General features: G+C 42.6%; 1 protein-coding gene across 4 annotated transcripts in view; it reads right to left on the reverse strand.

The window, feature by feature from the left end:
• usp48 (ubiquitin specific peptidase 48) overlaps positions 1 to 14260 on the reverse strand; it is a 181059-nt gene that overhangs the window by 89773 nt on the left and 77026 nt on the right. For 3 of the 4 annotated variants that reach the window (XM_069919151.1, XM_069919150.1, XM_069919154.1), the window contains exons 9-10: positions 3992 to 4171; positions 2261 to 2395 (exon numbers count right to left, since the gene is read on the reverse strand). In XM_069919151.1, coding sequence (XP_069775252.1) covers positions 2261 to 2395; positions 3992 to 4171 — 315 coding nt within the window. The remainder of the gene's footprint in view (positions 1 to 2260; positions 2396 to 3991; positions 4172 to 14260) is intronic. The other variant, XM_069919155.1, reaches the window with a different exon arrangement.

Genomic DNA, 14260 nt, shown 5'->3' on the forward strand with positions numbered 1-14260 from the left:
TGAGACAGAGTTTTACAACAAGGAAGCAGGTCCTTTGGTCCTTCCGGTCCATACTAAGTTGCCAATCTGAGCTGTTCCCATTTCTCAATCTCTCTATCTCCATTTTGGGAGACCAACTATTGACAGACATCTTCCATCAACTCACCAACTCCCACAAGTTATCTTGATTACCCACCTTGCCCCCCCGCCCTCATTCTTCCAATTCCTCTGTCTTTACTGCATCCATTCCCAGGATAAGGCCTTTCATTCCAAGACATCTAACATGTCCTCCTTCAGAAAATGCAGCTTCCACTCTAATGCCATTAGCCATTCTCTACTTCCTGTCCTTCCTATATTCAGTGCCCTTATTGATGAAGGCAAGTGTGTCAAATGCTTTCTTCACCTCCTTGTATTACCACTTTCAAGGAACTATGTACCTGTATGCCTGGGTCTATCTGTCTACAACACTCTGCAGAGCCCTGTGATTTGCTGTGTAAATCCTGTTTTGGTTTTACTTACCAAAATGCAACACATTTCACTTGTCCGCATTAAACTCCACCTACTATTCCTTGGAACATTGACCAAGATCTCATTGAAACCTTGGATAATCTTCCTCATTAGCTTCCTCACTACACCACCAATTCTGGTGTCACCTCAAACTTTTTAACCGCGTCACCTATAATCTGATCGAGATAATCTATCATTCGTACTATATGGAGCACTGGGCGACACTAATGATGACTCTTTGCTTTATAGCAGGCAGAAGGCAGTTTCTAGTAATGTTACACATTCTGTAATATGACCCCATGACAATGAAGGAATCTTGAAGAAAAAGACAATTAAATTCGTGAGGCACAATTTCCGACACACAAAGCCATGCGGACTCTACCTAATCAAATGCTGATGGATTCGGTCTCTCAGAATCCCCTCCAATGACCTACCATCACTGTTATTAGGCCACCAGTCTGCTGTTCCAAGGCTTCTCCTTAAATCAAAGCACACGAGCAAAGCACACAACACCTCACCTGTGGTTAACGCTGGTACAAATAACACTGCCAGAGCTCCTGCAATTTCTGTTGCAGCTTCCGTCAATGTTCTAGAATACACTTGATCAGTCTCCAGGGATTTAGTGTTTCAATACCTCCTGCAACTTCTCATATAATATGGAGTCTCTTTAAGACATCACTATTAACTTCACTGAATTCCCTCACATTAATGTTCTTTTTCCACAAGTAAATACAGAAGAAGAATATCCCTTCAGGACCTTGCTCATCTCCTATTGCTCCACACGTAATTGTCCTATTGATCTTTAAAGGGCCCTTTTCCCTGCCAAGTTACTCTTTTGCCTTTACTATACTTGTAGAATCTGCCAGAGCTATCAGATGTCTTCTTTTTTCCTGATTTTACTCGTATCCCATCTTTCCTTAACTGACACATGCATCCTCAATGAAGAGCTCAAGCCCAAAACATTATGTTCTTACATGTCTCTTTTTTCTTGACCAGAACTTCAATTGAGAATTCCCTCATTCTGCCAGCCTTGGCTCATCCTGCCAGCCTGCCCTTCACTCTAACCCCAGAGCATGCTGTCCAATCTCTTCCTATCTCTCTATTGAAGCCTCCCACTTGCCAGACATTCCTTGACATACAGCAGCCTCTTTCAATTACACAAATAGAGTTCCTCCTGGCTGGACCAGGAAATTGATATGTTCAACCACAACAAGAGCTACAGGTAGATGACAAAAGACAGCTTTCCCAAGAGATGATATTTCACCACAGTAAAGATTTACTGGCATGTAGATAGGGAAAGGCAGCATTACCAGCAACCAAATTACTCACAGAACCTTCTACCAAAAGTGACACTATTTGCTAAATAAGGGGAGTGGATTTGAAGACACAAGTAAAAGGATAACGTTATTTAACATACATGCCTACTGCATGAAAACAGTACTGAAGTCAAGGAGTCAGGCTTCCCTCATGCCAGTTTGCTTACAGTCAACAACTTGGGCCAAGCAAATGGACCCTGAAGAAAGCACCAAATTCAGCTGGGAGGCTGGCTCAACAGATGTTTCCTACCGCAGATAGAAGTTTTGGTTTGATTCAAAATTATTTTTTTCCATTAGCAAGGAAAGACATTCATAAAAGATTGCTTTCACTAATTTCAAATGAATATTGACATTTTTAAAACATATCATGGTTCCATTTCATAAACTTAATGGTCAGTAGGAACGCCACCAATGTTAAAGCCCATCAATCCTACCAATAAAGACATACACACACTTACATGGGAGTTGAACACTCATTTCCTTTTCTTTGCATTCTTCCACCTTCCGTCTGTACACCAACATGTATGCATTCCTTGAACAGTGGACACCTTTAACACATTTAGGTTTCCGTGCCTGTGATTTTGAAGGCTCTGCTACAAAATGAGCAACATTGAACTTCAAATTTTGTATTGAAACTGAACAAGATAAGTTTTGCTTGAATTATTTTTTATAATTACAAGATTTGATGAGAAAATACAATTAGTGTTTTTAGCTATCATTCATTTGCTGCCAAATGAAACAGATATACTTGGATTTTCATGTGACATTCAAAAAAGATATTCCGAAACTGCAAACATTGAATACAACCCTGAAAATAAATTGATTTGGAGACAGAATGGTGCATTGATTAATTGATTCTTCATAGAAACAGCAAATCAAATTAACATTCTTTGAATTCTTCAAATTCACATTCTTCAAGCTTGAGACACGAAAACACATCACAAACTCTAGTAAATCATTTATTTGCTGCCCACATGCTACCATTGGAAAATTTCTTCAGTTTGCCGTGTGTACTGATGATATGCAACTGGGTGACCAGCTCACTTCTTGTTTTAGGATGCACCAAAATGTATTTCTACAGAGTATTGATACGATTGGTGCCCTACAAAATGTGGATCCCGAATCACCAATCTGATTCCACTCCCTGAATATTATTAGATGGTCCAGAGCCATGTTGAGGCTCCATATGCTCCCAGAACAGTTCAATTTTAACTTCACAACTTGGAGAGGTGATTTCTGCCTTGATTCAACTGTGAGTGCAAAAGGTAGAGAGCATGCACCACACCACTGCAAAATGGGGAAAATGTAAAAAGGGCCATTCCATTACACTCTTACAGAACTTCTCCTGTGGAATCATTAGCCAATATCATTAATAAAAGCCTACAAGCTAGTGAGTGGCAGTAACCAGTGGAGTCATTGACTTGCAATCAATACGGACTTCTGGTGCTGTGACATCAAGTTCAAACATTCTCCCCGTAATCGGCCGGGTTTCCTCCTGGTATTCTGGTTCCATCTACATTCAAAAGAAGGCTGTTGGGCTAATTAGCCTCTGTAAATTATTGGTGCAGAGAATTGTGGGCTGAAGAGCCTGTCTATGTACTGTAAAATTCTACAGATACCTTCGAGTAAATCAACATGGAAGTTGGCATAACACACCAGAAGGTAAAAGGAGTAGGAAAAAAATTCCACAATTTTTCTTAATTGACCAATGTTGCAACAAGCAGCTATCAGCAGTATATTTTTATTTTGACAATTGTATGATAAATTACATCAGTTACTAACAGAAGCAGAAGCAGTTTCTTTGATTTGAACAGCCAACACTATGAGTAAATGGGCTATCTTTTGACAGTGGAATCAGTCAACCAGCACACAAATTAAATGTCATTTTGACCAAATTAATAAATACTTAACTTGAGCAAGAGCTTGAGTTGTAGTAGAACACCTTGTTCAGAGAGGCATGACACAAGTTACAACAGGTGTCAGGTTAGGGGTCTGCTGCATGAGGAGCTCCCGATCTCAGCCATAGGCACAAACTCCACAGTTTTAGAGTTGTATTGGCGGAGGCCAAAAGACACTATGTGCAGCTCTGACAACCAAAGACCAAACGTGCAGCAAAGAGGACGCTCACTCTACACACAAAAATTTGTAAAATTTCAATGCGACCCAACATCAAGCCATTGGTTGCTCACCAAGATCTTCCTCTATCCCCAACTGCAGTTTCTTCCCTTCCATTTTCTCAATCTCCTCATCATTAAATTTATACCAGTCGCCGGTCCTGTCATCTCGTACGTGTGCAATGTAATGGCCGGAATATGCACTCACCCCTCTGTGGATCAGCACTGCACTTAGCTCATATATACAGCCAATATCTATCAGGGGGAAAAAAAAGATATATTCAATGCACAGCATCTCTGTGGTAGCAATTCTAACACTAATCATGTGGCTCTTATTTAATAATGCTCCAATGGAAAAGGAATCCTGCATTAAATTTTCAAAAGAGAATATTCATCTCCAAATACAAACCTTGTATCTAGTCCTTGGTAATAAATATTACAAAAGAGGATGTATTATCCCACAAGTTTGAAAAAGAATTCTTAAGATTGCCATGAATTAATTTTAACAATGAATCAAATAGTCTACTGCATGAACACAAATTTACAGAAACCAAAATATTTCTGTACAATTGAAATTGGCCCTACTTTCCCACTCTCGGTTCGTAGCTTTGCAATTATGACATGTGAAGGGTTTAGTGACGTCAGAAATCTTTTGTAAATATGTTGAAGATTTCAGCCTCTATCTCCCCTTCAGGCAACAAGCTCCTGACCACCAAAATACTGGACATAAACACGTCTTAATCACCTCTATTCCTTTGACATAAACATCTCTTCCACTGTTTATTGGCCTTTCTGGGGCAAGCAGACCCTCCCAAGTTAAATTATCCAGGTCCCTCAGCTCCATACACATCGAATAATTTTACTCACAATCTCTTTTGTCCTTTAAAAAAAAACCTTTGTGTCTTTCATTTCCTCACATCTAATCCTCCATCGTCATCATAAATCTCCTTTGAACCTTCTCTTATCCTATCGCACCTTTCCAGTAACATTCATGAGCTGAACCTTCAAATACCCAATTTTATGGTTCAACTACAACCATGAAATTCTAGCCCAGAAACTTCAAATTATTAATCGCCAATTTTCACTGACAGATCCTACCCATTGTATCTCAAATTGTAATACAAGTACACGATCCTTTATCCAGAATCCTTGGGGGAGAGTGTGTTCCGAATTTCGGATTTTTCTGGATTTCGGAAAGTCCACCCGAATTGTGCTGCCGTATCCACCCCCACCCCTTTCCAGTCGCCTGGACGTCTCCCCCAACCGCGGTCCCTCAGTCACCCAGCCGCCTCCCCCAACTGCGGTCCCTCGGCCACCCGGATGTCACCCCCACCGTGGTCCCACGGCCGCCCGGCCGTCTCCCCGAACCACCGGTCCCCGGCCGTCTTCCCCAGCTGCTCGGCAGTCTCCCCTGACCGCCGGTCCCCACTTGCCAGATTTTGGAGCTTTACAGATTTTAGATGTCCAGATAAAGGATCATGAACCTGTATAGAAGTCAAGAAAAACCCCTGGTATCCACCACCTACAGGGATTGGTAGATGCTGGTTAAGTGAATTTTCCGGTTCCTTGAGAATGCACGTTGAATGATTGATAAACTAACAATTTTAAATGTACGTATTTTTTACCTATTCATTTTTCGCAATTTTTTTCTGGTTGCTTGAATTCTGGATAATAGGGGGCTTTATGTCTTATGCACCTTGATTTTTTTTTTAAATCTGTTAGGTGGAAGCTTTCAGCATTGAAGCAGAGACATGAATACAAATCAAATCAATCCAGATGGAAAAAATTAAGATCAAGAGTAGCACAGATAGTAATTGTATGCAGCACCCTCTGTTTATTTCTAGCTTCCAGTGCTAATCTATAGATTTGTATATTCTTCCTGGGACCATGTGGATTTTATCCAGGTGCTCAGCTTTCTCCCACATCCCAAAGATAGGCCAACGCATTATGTCATCAGGAATTGTCCTTTTTGTTGTATGCAAGTGGTAAAATCTGCGGGGGGGGGGGGTTGTTGTTGAAAATGTGGCGAGGATGAAATGGGATTCGTGCAAATGGATGGTTGATGTGGACTTGGTGGAGTATCGGGCCTGCTTCCATAGTGTAAAACTGCAATCTTTGACAAAAAGAATTTGGGATAAGCAAAATTTATACCTTGTGATGCTCAGTAACACTATTAGTTTATGCTGTTAGTTTAGTAATTGCTAGCAGAGCGAAGATGCAGTGTGAAATAGTTCCCAAGTCTATGTTTGCACTCATTGAGGAGTCCACATTGGGAGCACCGAATGCCATAGATGAGGTTCAACAAGGTGCACCTGAATCTTTGCCTTATGTGGAAAGGCTGCTTGGGACCCTGGATGATGGTGAGGGAGGAGGTCAAAGAGCAAGTGTTGCACGACCTGTGGTTGCAGAGGTACGTACCACGAATAATAGAGATGGGTGGGGAGGGAGGAAAGTACCATGGGTATGGAGATGAGGGAAAAGATCATGATGGAGGGAACGATTCCCGTGGAAGGCAGAAACAGGTGGGGAGGGGCAGATGTGTCTGGTGGTAGAATTTGTGGAAATGATGGAGGATGATGTGATGAAAGTAGAGGCTGCTGGGTAAAATGATAAAAGATAAAAGGAATATTATCCCTATTCTGTTTGGAGGGAAGAGTTGTAAGAGCGGAATTCTGAGAGACGGAGGAAATGTGTGAGATGGCTTGGAGGGGAGATCTCCTGATACAATGAGATATTGTGATCTGGTGGTCACCGGTGGAGTCAAGATCCAGGAGCGAGACCTGGAATCTGGCCTCTGCAAAGTGGAAGTCACTTCAGTAGACCTCTGAGAGTTTGAGGATCAGGTTGGAGTCGGTGCAAAGAGAGTGGTGTTTGGAGTGGGTGAGTGGAGCGAACAAGTCAAAGCAGTTGATGTCCTCAATTAGAAATGAAAAAGTCATGAGAGGCTAAAAGATCTGAGGAAGGAATGGTGGAGACACAAAAAAAAGATCATATTCATGGGGGTTGGGGAGATCTCACTAAAGCGATCAGCACAGTGGCAGCAGAAGAAGAACCCATTGCGGGCCTGTAATGTTGAGGAGCACATGCAGGGCCACAAAGGTGAGGCCTCCCGAGGACAAAACACTCAGCGTTGGAGACTGAGAGGTCAGGAGGGATGGTAAAGATCCAAAAGGAATTGCAGCTGAAGCCACGTGAGGGATCAGTGAGAGGAAGGTGACGAGGTGGTTAGGGTTAGGGTATGACTAATTTTCCTCTCTCATCCATCTGTTTCTCTTGCTTTTTTCTCCCTCCATCTTGCATCTATCTCTGCCTCATGCCAGGTTGGTCCATCCTGTGGGGGGTGGGGCTCCTATCTTGCAATAGCGTGGATCTCCCAGTAGCCACTCACTTCAATTCCCCATCCCATTCTCTTGCTGACATGTCTCTCCATGGTCTCATGCACTGCCAGATTGAAACCACCTGCGAAATGGAGAAACAACACCCCATTCTCCAACTGGGCACTCTTCAACTGGATCGCTTTAATATTAACTTCTCTGACTTCTGTTAAAAACCACCCCCTCTTATCTTCTTCCCCCAGCTCTTCTCTCTCCATTTTCTGTCTCCTTTTGCACAGACATAATCTATTCTCACCTCTCCCCTTATCGTATCCAATTAACCCCTTTTCTTGGTCTGGATTCCTCCCCCCAGCCAGCACTGCCTATATTCTGAGATTTTTTTGCATATTCTTTGAAGAAGAGCTCAGGACTGAAATGTCAGTGATATACCTTTGTCTCCCTTCAATGTTGAAAGACCAGCTGATCTCCTCCAGCATTTCCATGTGTTTTTACTCTTATCTCCCCCTTCCCACCTTGTCCTCTTCATGCTGCTTGTAGACCAACTTTCCTCAGTCCCGATGAAGGGCGTTGACCATTGTTTTTCTCTGAGATACTGCTCGACCAACTGAGTTCCTCCAGCAGATTGCGCTTAGCTTTAGATTTCAGCAGTCTCCTGCATGTTACCAACAATAAGTTTAAGCTCAACAACTTGGTGTGCACAAAGATGAATGTGGAGATCAAGCCCACTGTGCCTCAGAATGGATAAAATCGACGATGCGATTCAGGGAGCAGCACAATGGTTAATGGAAGGAGGTTACTAAAAAAGGTTCTGGTGATCACTTTCTAAGTCAGACAGCTGGGAGATCCTTCAACAGCTACCACGCCTGATGTGTTTCCTTTGTTGAAGATTCTCATGATCAGTTTCTCTGGGCTCCTCTTTCCAAATATAGGTAATGAGGTTTATGACTGAAACCCACTATGGTCTCGTTCTCGAATTTAAGCAGGAATGCCAACTGCATCGTTGAATTGAGATATGGTTTCCTCAACCTGTCAGTGAGGTATGATAGCAAGGGTGACGCATGTTGCTGTGAAATGGAATCCAAGGCACTCACGGCAAGGACAGAATCTCTTCAGTTTTCCTTCCAGTGGTCAATGGCTACCTTTCTCTCCCCAATGCATTTGTTCCTACACTTGATTCTGTGTGATGGGGCCTTGGGCATTTATAACCTGGAGGAAACCAGTTGCTGAGATTCTTGCATTTTCTCTGTCCACCCTCTATTACAGTGCTGTTGAACCTCTGCCTTCAAATGATTGTCCTGTTGTTTCCACTGAATAATATGAACCTTCTAATCCACAAATGCCACATATTACCAGTTGATTAGATCCTCTACATATTACACTCCATAACCAACCCTGTAGTTCTTGGTAGAGAAGCCAAGAATCTCTTTGCTAGTGCTAATTGGGATGGGTGCCAGGGCAGCCTTTATGGTGTTAACATGTCGCGGTTGCACACTTGCCTTTGTCGGGTGTAGTGCCGGCCGCTGCTGATGACATAAGCAATACGACACGCGGGGGTAATAGTGTGCATGCTCGGGTGTGTTAAGCGTCAGATGCAGGAGGAGGAGAGTGAGAGCATCAGGATCACATGTGTGGCAGTGAGCAAATGAGAAGGTCAGAGGAGTTTAGCTGGGTAGAGTTTAAGGAGTTGAACAATGCAACATTGGGTCTAGTGATTAATAAAAGAAAGTCGACTTCATGCAGTGCTGAAAGAAACGAGTGAGTGTATTCTAGTGGTAAGTTAGTGCCGTTACAAACACACTATCTATAGAGTAGGAATTAGAACATAGAACACTACAGCACAGTAGAAGTCCTTCAGTCTTCGATGTTGTGACGACCCATATATTCCTTTAAAAACTAATTAAACCTCCATACCCCATAGAGATGCAACACAGCCTCTCAACTGTTGAACTCAATCCCCTTATTAATGAACACAGTGCTAGAGAAACTCAGCTGGTCAAGCAGTGTCCTTTATATAGTAAAGTGAAAATACATAACCGATGTTTTGGGTTGTACCCTTCATCAAGGTATGATATGATCAAAGGCTCATGCCGAAAACGTTGGTTATACATCTTTACCTTTGCTATATAAAGGAGGGTTTAAACTAGTTCTAACTCTGACAAAGAGCTGTTCGGGAGGGTTTAAACTAGTACATCATCCATGAGGCAGTGTTTTTGTCCAGTCCTTGAGAGCTTCAACATCGGTCACCTTGTGGCACTGATTCTGTTGGTGCTGATCTTTTGTGGCATTGACCAGCTGAGTTTCTCCAGTGTTGTGCGTTTTTACTTCAACCATGATCTCTACAGATTTTCGCGATTTACTTTATTATCCCATAGGCCTTTTTAATTATCCTATCAACTTGCACGCCAACCTTGAGGGAAGTATAAATTTGGACCCCAAGGCCCCTCTGTTCATCTATGCTCTTAAATAACCGACCATTAACCATGTACTCAGCCTTCTGGTTCGTCCCTCTAAAATTCATCATCTGATATTTATCTGGATTGAATTCCATCTGTCATTTTTCCACCCAACTCTGCATCCTGTCTATATTCTTTTGTAACCTACGACAACCTTCAGGATCACCCATAACTCCTCCAACCTTTGTATCATCCGCAAACTTAAATGACTTATGCTTCCGCATATTCATGTAGGTCACTTAAAAAAGATCACAGAGAGCAGGGGTTCCAGAACAGATCTTTGCAGGTCCACTGACCTCCAGGAAGAATACTTTCCTTATACCAATGAACACAAAATCCATTGCAACTATAATCAATAATTGTTTTACAAGTATAACATTTTACCTGAATGACTTCTGCCTATTTTCATTGTTAATTGAAAAGTTTTTTCTACAAACAAGCCAATTTTTAATCCACACAGCCAAGGTGCCACTGATCCCGTGTCTCATGACTTTCTGAACAAGTCTCTCATGGGGGACATTCTCAATTGGCTTACTAAAATCCATATAAATCACATCTACCACCCTGCCACATCAATTTCCTGTTACCTCCACAAAAAACTCAATTAGGTCCATGAGGCATGACCTTCCCTTCACAAGCCATGCTGATTATCCTTGAGTAGACTGCACTTCTCCAAATGCTAATAGATCCTGTCCTTAAGAATCCTCTCCAATAGTTTGCACAACAGTGACATAAGACTCATTGGTCCATAATTCCCAGGATTCTCCCTATGACATTTTTTAAACAAGATGACCATATTTATCATTTTCCAATCCTCTGGCCCCTCCCTAAGTCCAAAGAGGATTCTTAGCCACTGCCCCAGCTATCTCTTCCCTCACTTCCCACAGCAAACTGGGGTATATTGCACTCGGCCCCGGACACTTATCAATCTTGATGTTTTTAAGAAGATTTAACACTTCCTCTTCCTTAATCTCAACAATGTCCAGCACACAAGCCTGTTCTATTCCAACCTCACCCTGATCCAGGCCCTTTTCTTTTGTGAATACTGAAGCAACTTATTCATTTAGGACCTCCCCAACTTCCTCTGCCTACGGGCACGTTGCCTCCTTTATCCTTTAGTGGCCCAACCTTCCTTCTCATCATCTTTCTGTTCTTCACAAACACATAGAACGTGTTGAGGTTCTCTTTAATCCAACATGGCAAAGCTTTCTCATCCCCCCTTTGATCTCTCCTAACTCCTTTCTTAAGCTCCTTCCTGGCTACCATATATTTCTCCTGAGCCCTTCCTGTTTCCTGCCTCCTATATCTAACATATGCTTCCTTCTTCCTCTTAACAAGCTGCCTCACCTGTTTTGACAACCACACTTCCTCTTTCCTACCATTTTTTTCACATCCCATTGGGACAATCCTATCCTGAACTTGGCACAAGTGGTCCTTAAACTTCCTCCACATTACTTCTGCATTTTCACCTCTGAACATCTGTTTCCAATTTACTCTTGCTCGTTCCTACCTCATACAGTACCATCAGAATTAGCCCTTCCCCAATTAAACCCTTTACCATTTTGTCTGCTATTATCCGTATCCATAGTTATTCTCAGACTCAGGGTGTTGTGGTGACTCTCACCAAAATCCACACCCACTGAGAGGTCTGCCACCTGACCAGGTTCAGTACCCAGAATTAGATCCACTGTGGCCTCACCCCTCTTTGGCTGGTCTACATACTGTGTCAGGAAACCTTCTTGAACACACCTGACAAATATAGCCCCATTTATTCCTCTTCCAGTCAGGAAGTGCCAGTCAATATGAGGTACTGATCATGGGAGATTTTAACTTCCCTCACATTGATTGGGATACCCATACAGTTAGAGGGCTGGATGGGCTAGAGTTCGTTAAATGTGTTCAAGATTGTTTTCTAAATCAATTAGTAGAAGAACAGACTCGGGACGGTGTAATACTAGATCTCCTGTTAGGGAATGAGCTAGGTCAGGTATCGGACATTAATGGTGGAGAACAAATTGGGTCCAGTGATCATAACTCTGTTAGTTTTCGGGTAGTTTTAGGGAAGAGCAAGGAGGGGCCTAAAGTTGAAGTTCTGGATTGGAGAAGAAGGAATAAGAAGGGTTTTGGGGAGTATTGAGTGGGACAGGATATTTTCAGGTAAGGATGTAAATGAAAAATGGAGGACATACGAAAAAGAAATTTTGTGGGTACAGACTAGATATGTCGCAGACTAGATATGATCAAAGGAAAGGCTGGAAGTCATAGGGAGGCTTGGTTTTCGAGGAATATTGGAAATTTGGTTAGGAGAACAAGGGAGGTGTACAAAAGGCATAAAGAGCAGGGAGCTGAGAGTTTGAAGGAGGACTACAAGGAGTGTAGAAGGAATCTTAAGAAAGAAATTAGAAAGGCCAAAAAAAAGGCACGAAGAGGCTTTGGCAGACAGAGTAAAAATAAATCCAAAGGGTTTCTATAGGTACATTAAAAGTAAAAGATTAGTGAGGGATAAAATTGGACCCCTTGTAGATAGCGAAGGTAGGGTGAGTGAGAAATCAGAGGAAATGGGGGAAATTTTGAATGATTTCTTTGCCTTGGTATTCACTAGGGAAAAAAATAAGTTGAAGTAAAGAAAAATAGTGGGGAGGTCACGAAGCATATAAGGATAACCGAGGAGGTAGTGATAGCTGTGTTGAAAAAGATAAAGGTGGATAAATCTCTGGGACCGGACAAAATATTCCCAAGGACACTCAGGGAGGCTTGCGGACAGATAGTGGGGCCATTAACAGAGATATTTAGGATGTCATTGGTCACGGTAGTGCCAAAGGATTGGAGGGTGGCGCATGTGGTTCCGCCGTTTAAGAAAGGGTCCAAATGTAAACCTGGAAATTATAGGCCCGTGAGTCTGACGTCTGTGGTGGGTAAGTTGATGGAAAGTGTTCTGAGGGATGGTATTTACAAATATTTGGAGGTACAGGGATTGATAGGGAGTAATCAGCATGGTTTTGTCAGGGGTAGATCATGCTTGACAAACCTGATTGAGTTCTTCAAGGGGGTTACAAAAAAGGTTGATGAAGGGAAAGTGGTGGATGTTGTCTATTTAGACTTTAGTAAAGCTTTTGACAAAGTTCCTCACAGGAGGTTAGGAAAAAAGGTGGAGGCATTAGGTATAAATAAGGAGGTAGTGAAATGGATTCAGCAATGGTTGGATGGGAGGTGTCAGAGAGTAGTGGTAGAAAATTGTTTGTCCAATTGGAGGCCGGTGACTAGTGGAGTTCCACAGGGATCGGTCCTGGGTCCACTATTGTTTGTTATATATATTAATGATCTGGAAGTCGGGGTGGAGAATTGGATAAGCAAGTTTGCGGATGATAGAAAGATTGGTGGTGTTGTGGACAGTGAGGAAGATTACCGTAGATTAAAAGGTGATTTAGGAAGGCTGGAGGTGTGGGCTGAGAAATGGCTGATGGAATGGTGTGGTGAAGAAGGCATTTGGAATCTTGACCTTCATAAATCGGAGTATTGAATTCAAGAGTAGGGAGGTTATGATGAAATTGTACAAGGCATTGGTGAGGCCAAATTTGGAGTACTGTGTACAGTTTTGGTCACCAAATTATAGGAAAGATATAAACAAAATAGAGAGAGTTCAGAGAAGGTTCACAAGAATATTGACAGGATTTCAAGGTTTAAGTTACAGGGAAAGGTTGTGCAGACTAGGGCTTTTTTCTCTGGAGCGTAGAAGATTGAGGGGGGAATTGATAGAGGTGTTTAAGATTTTAAAAGGGATGGACAGAGTAAATGTGGATAGGCTTTTTCAATTAAGAGTGGGGGAGATTCAAACTAGAGGGCATGGTTTAAGATTGAAGGGGAAAATTATAAGGGGAACATGAGGGGAAATTTCTTTACGCAAAGGGTGGTAGGGATGTGGAATGAGCTTCTGGCAGACGTAGTTGAGGCGGGATCATTGGTTACATTTAAGGACAGACTGGATAGTTGCCTGGAGAGGAGAGGACTGGAGGGGTATGGACCGGGTGCTGGTCAGTGGGACTAGGAGGGTGTGAATTTGTTACGGCATGGACTAGTAGGGCCGAACTGGCCTGTTCTGTGCTGTCAGTGGTTATATGGTTATATATGGTATATTTCCTGCATCATTCCACCTGCTAATCTGCTCCTTGGTGTCCCGAGGGCTATTTAGAAGGGGGTGGGGCTATAGACCTCTCCTAGTGCAGTGATAGCTCCCTTCTGACTTCCAACCATGCCATCTCAGTAGATACTCCCTCAGCACCATCCTCTCATTCTATAGTCATACTATCCCTGACCAGTAATGCTACCTCCTTCTCTTACCTCCCATCCTATTCCTTTTAAAACACTAAACCCTGGTACATGCCTCAGCCATTCCTACCCTCCCTCTAGCCCCCTCTCTGTAACTGCCACAACATCGTCGTTCTACGTACTGATCCAGGATCTAAGTCAGAATTGGGCATCCTTTTTCTAAGAGAACTCATATTCCACCTTAAGTATTTCCTTAGCCATAAGTGCTCTATGATTGGTAAGGGATTGCC

This window comes from Narcine bancroftii, chromosome 2 (genome assembly GCF_036971445.1).
Source record: "Narcine bancroftii isolate sNarBan1 chromosome 2, sNarBan1.hap1, whole genome shotgun sequence".
Lineage (NCBI taxonomy): Eukaryota > Metazoa > Chordata > Chondrichthyes > Torpediniformes > Narcinidae > Narcine > Narcine bancroftii.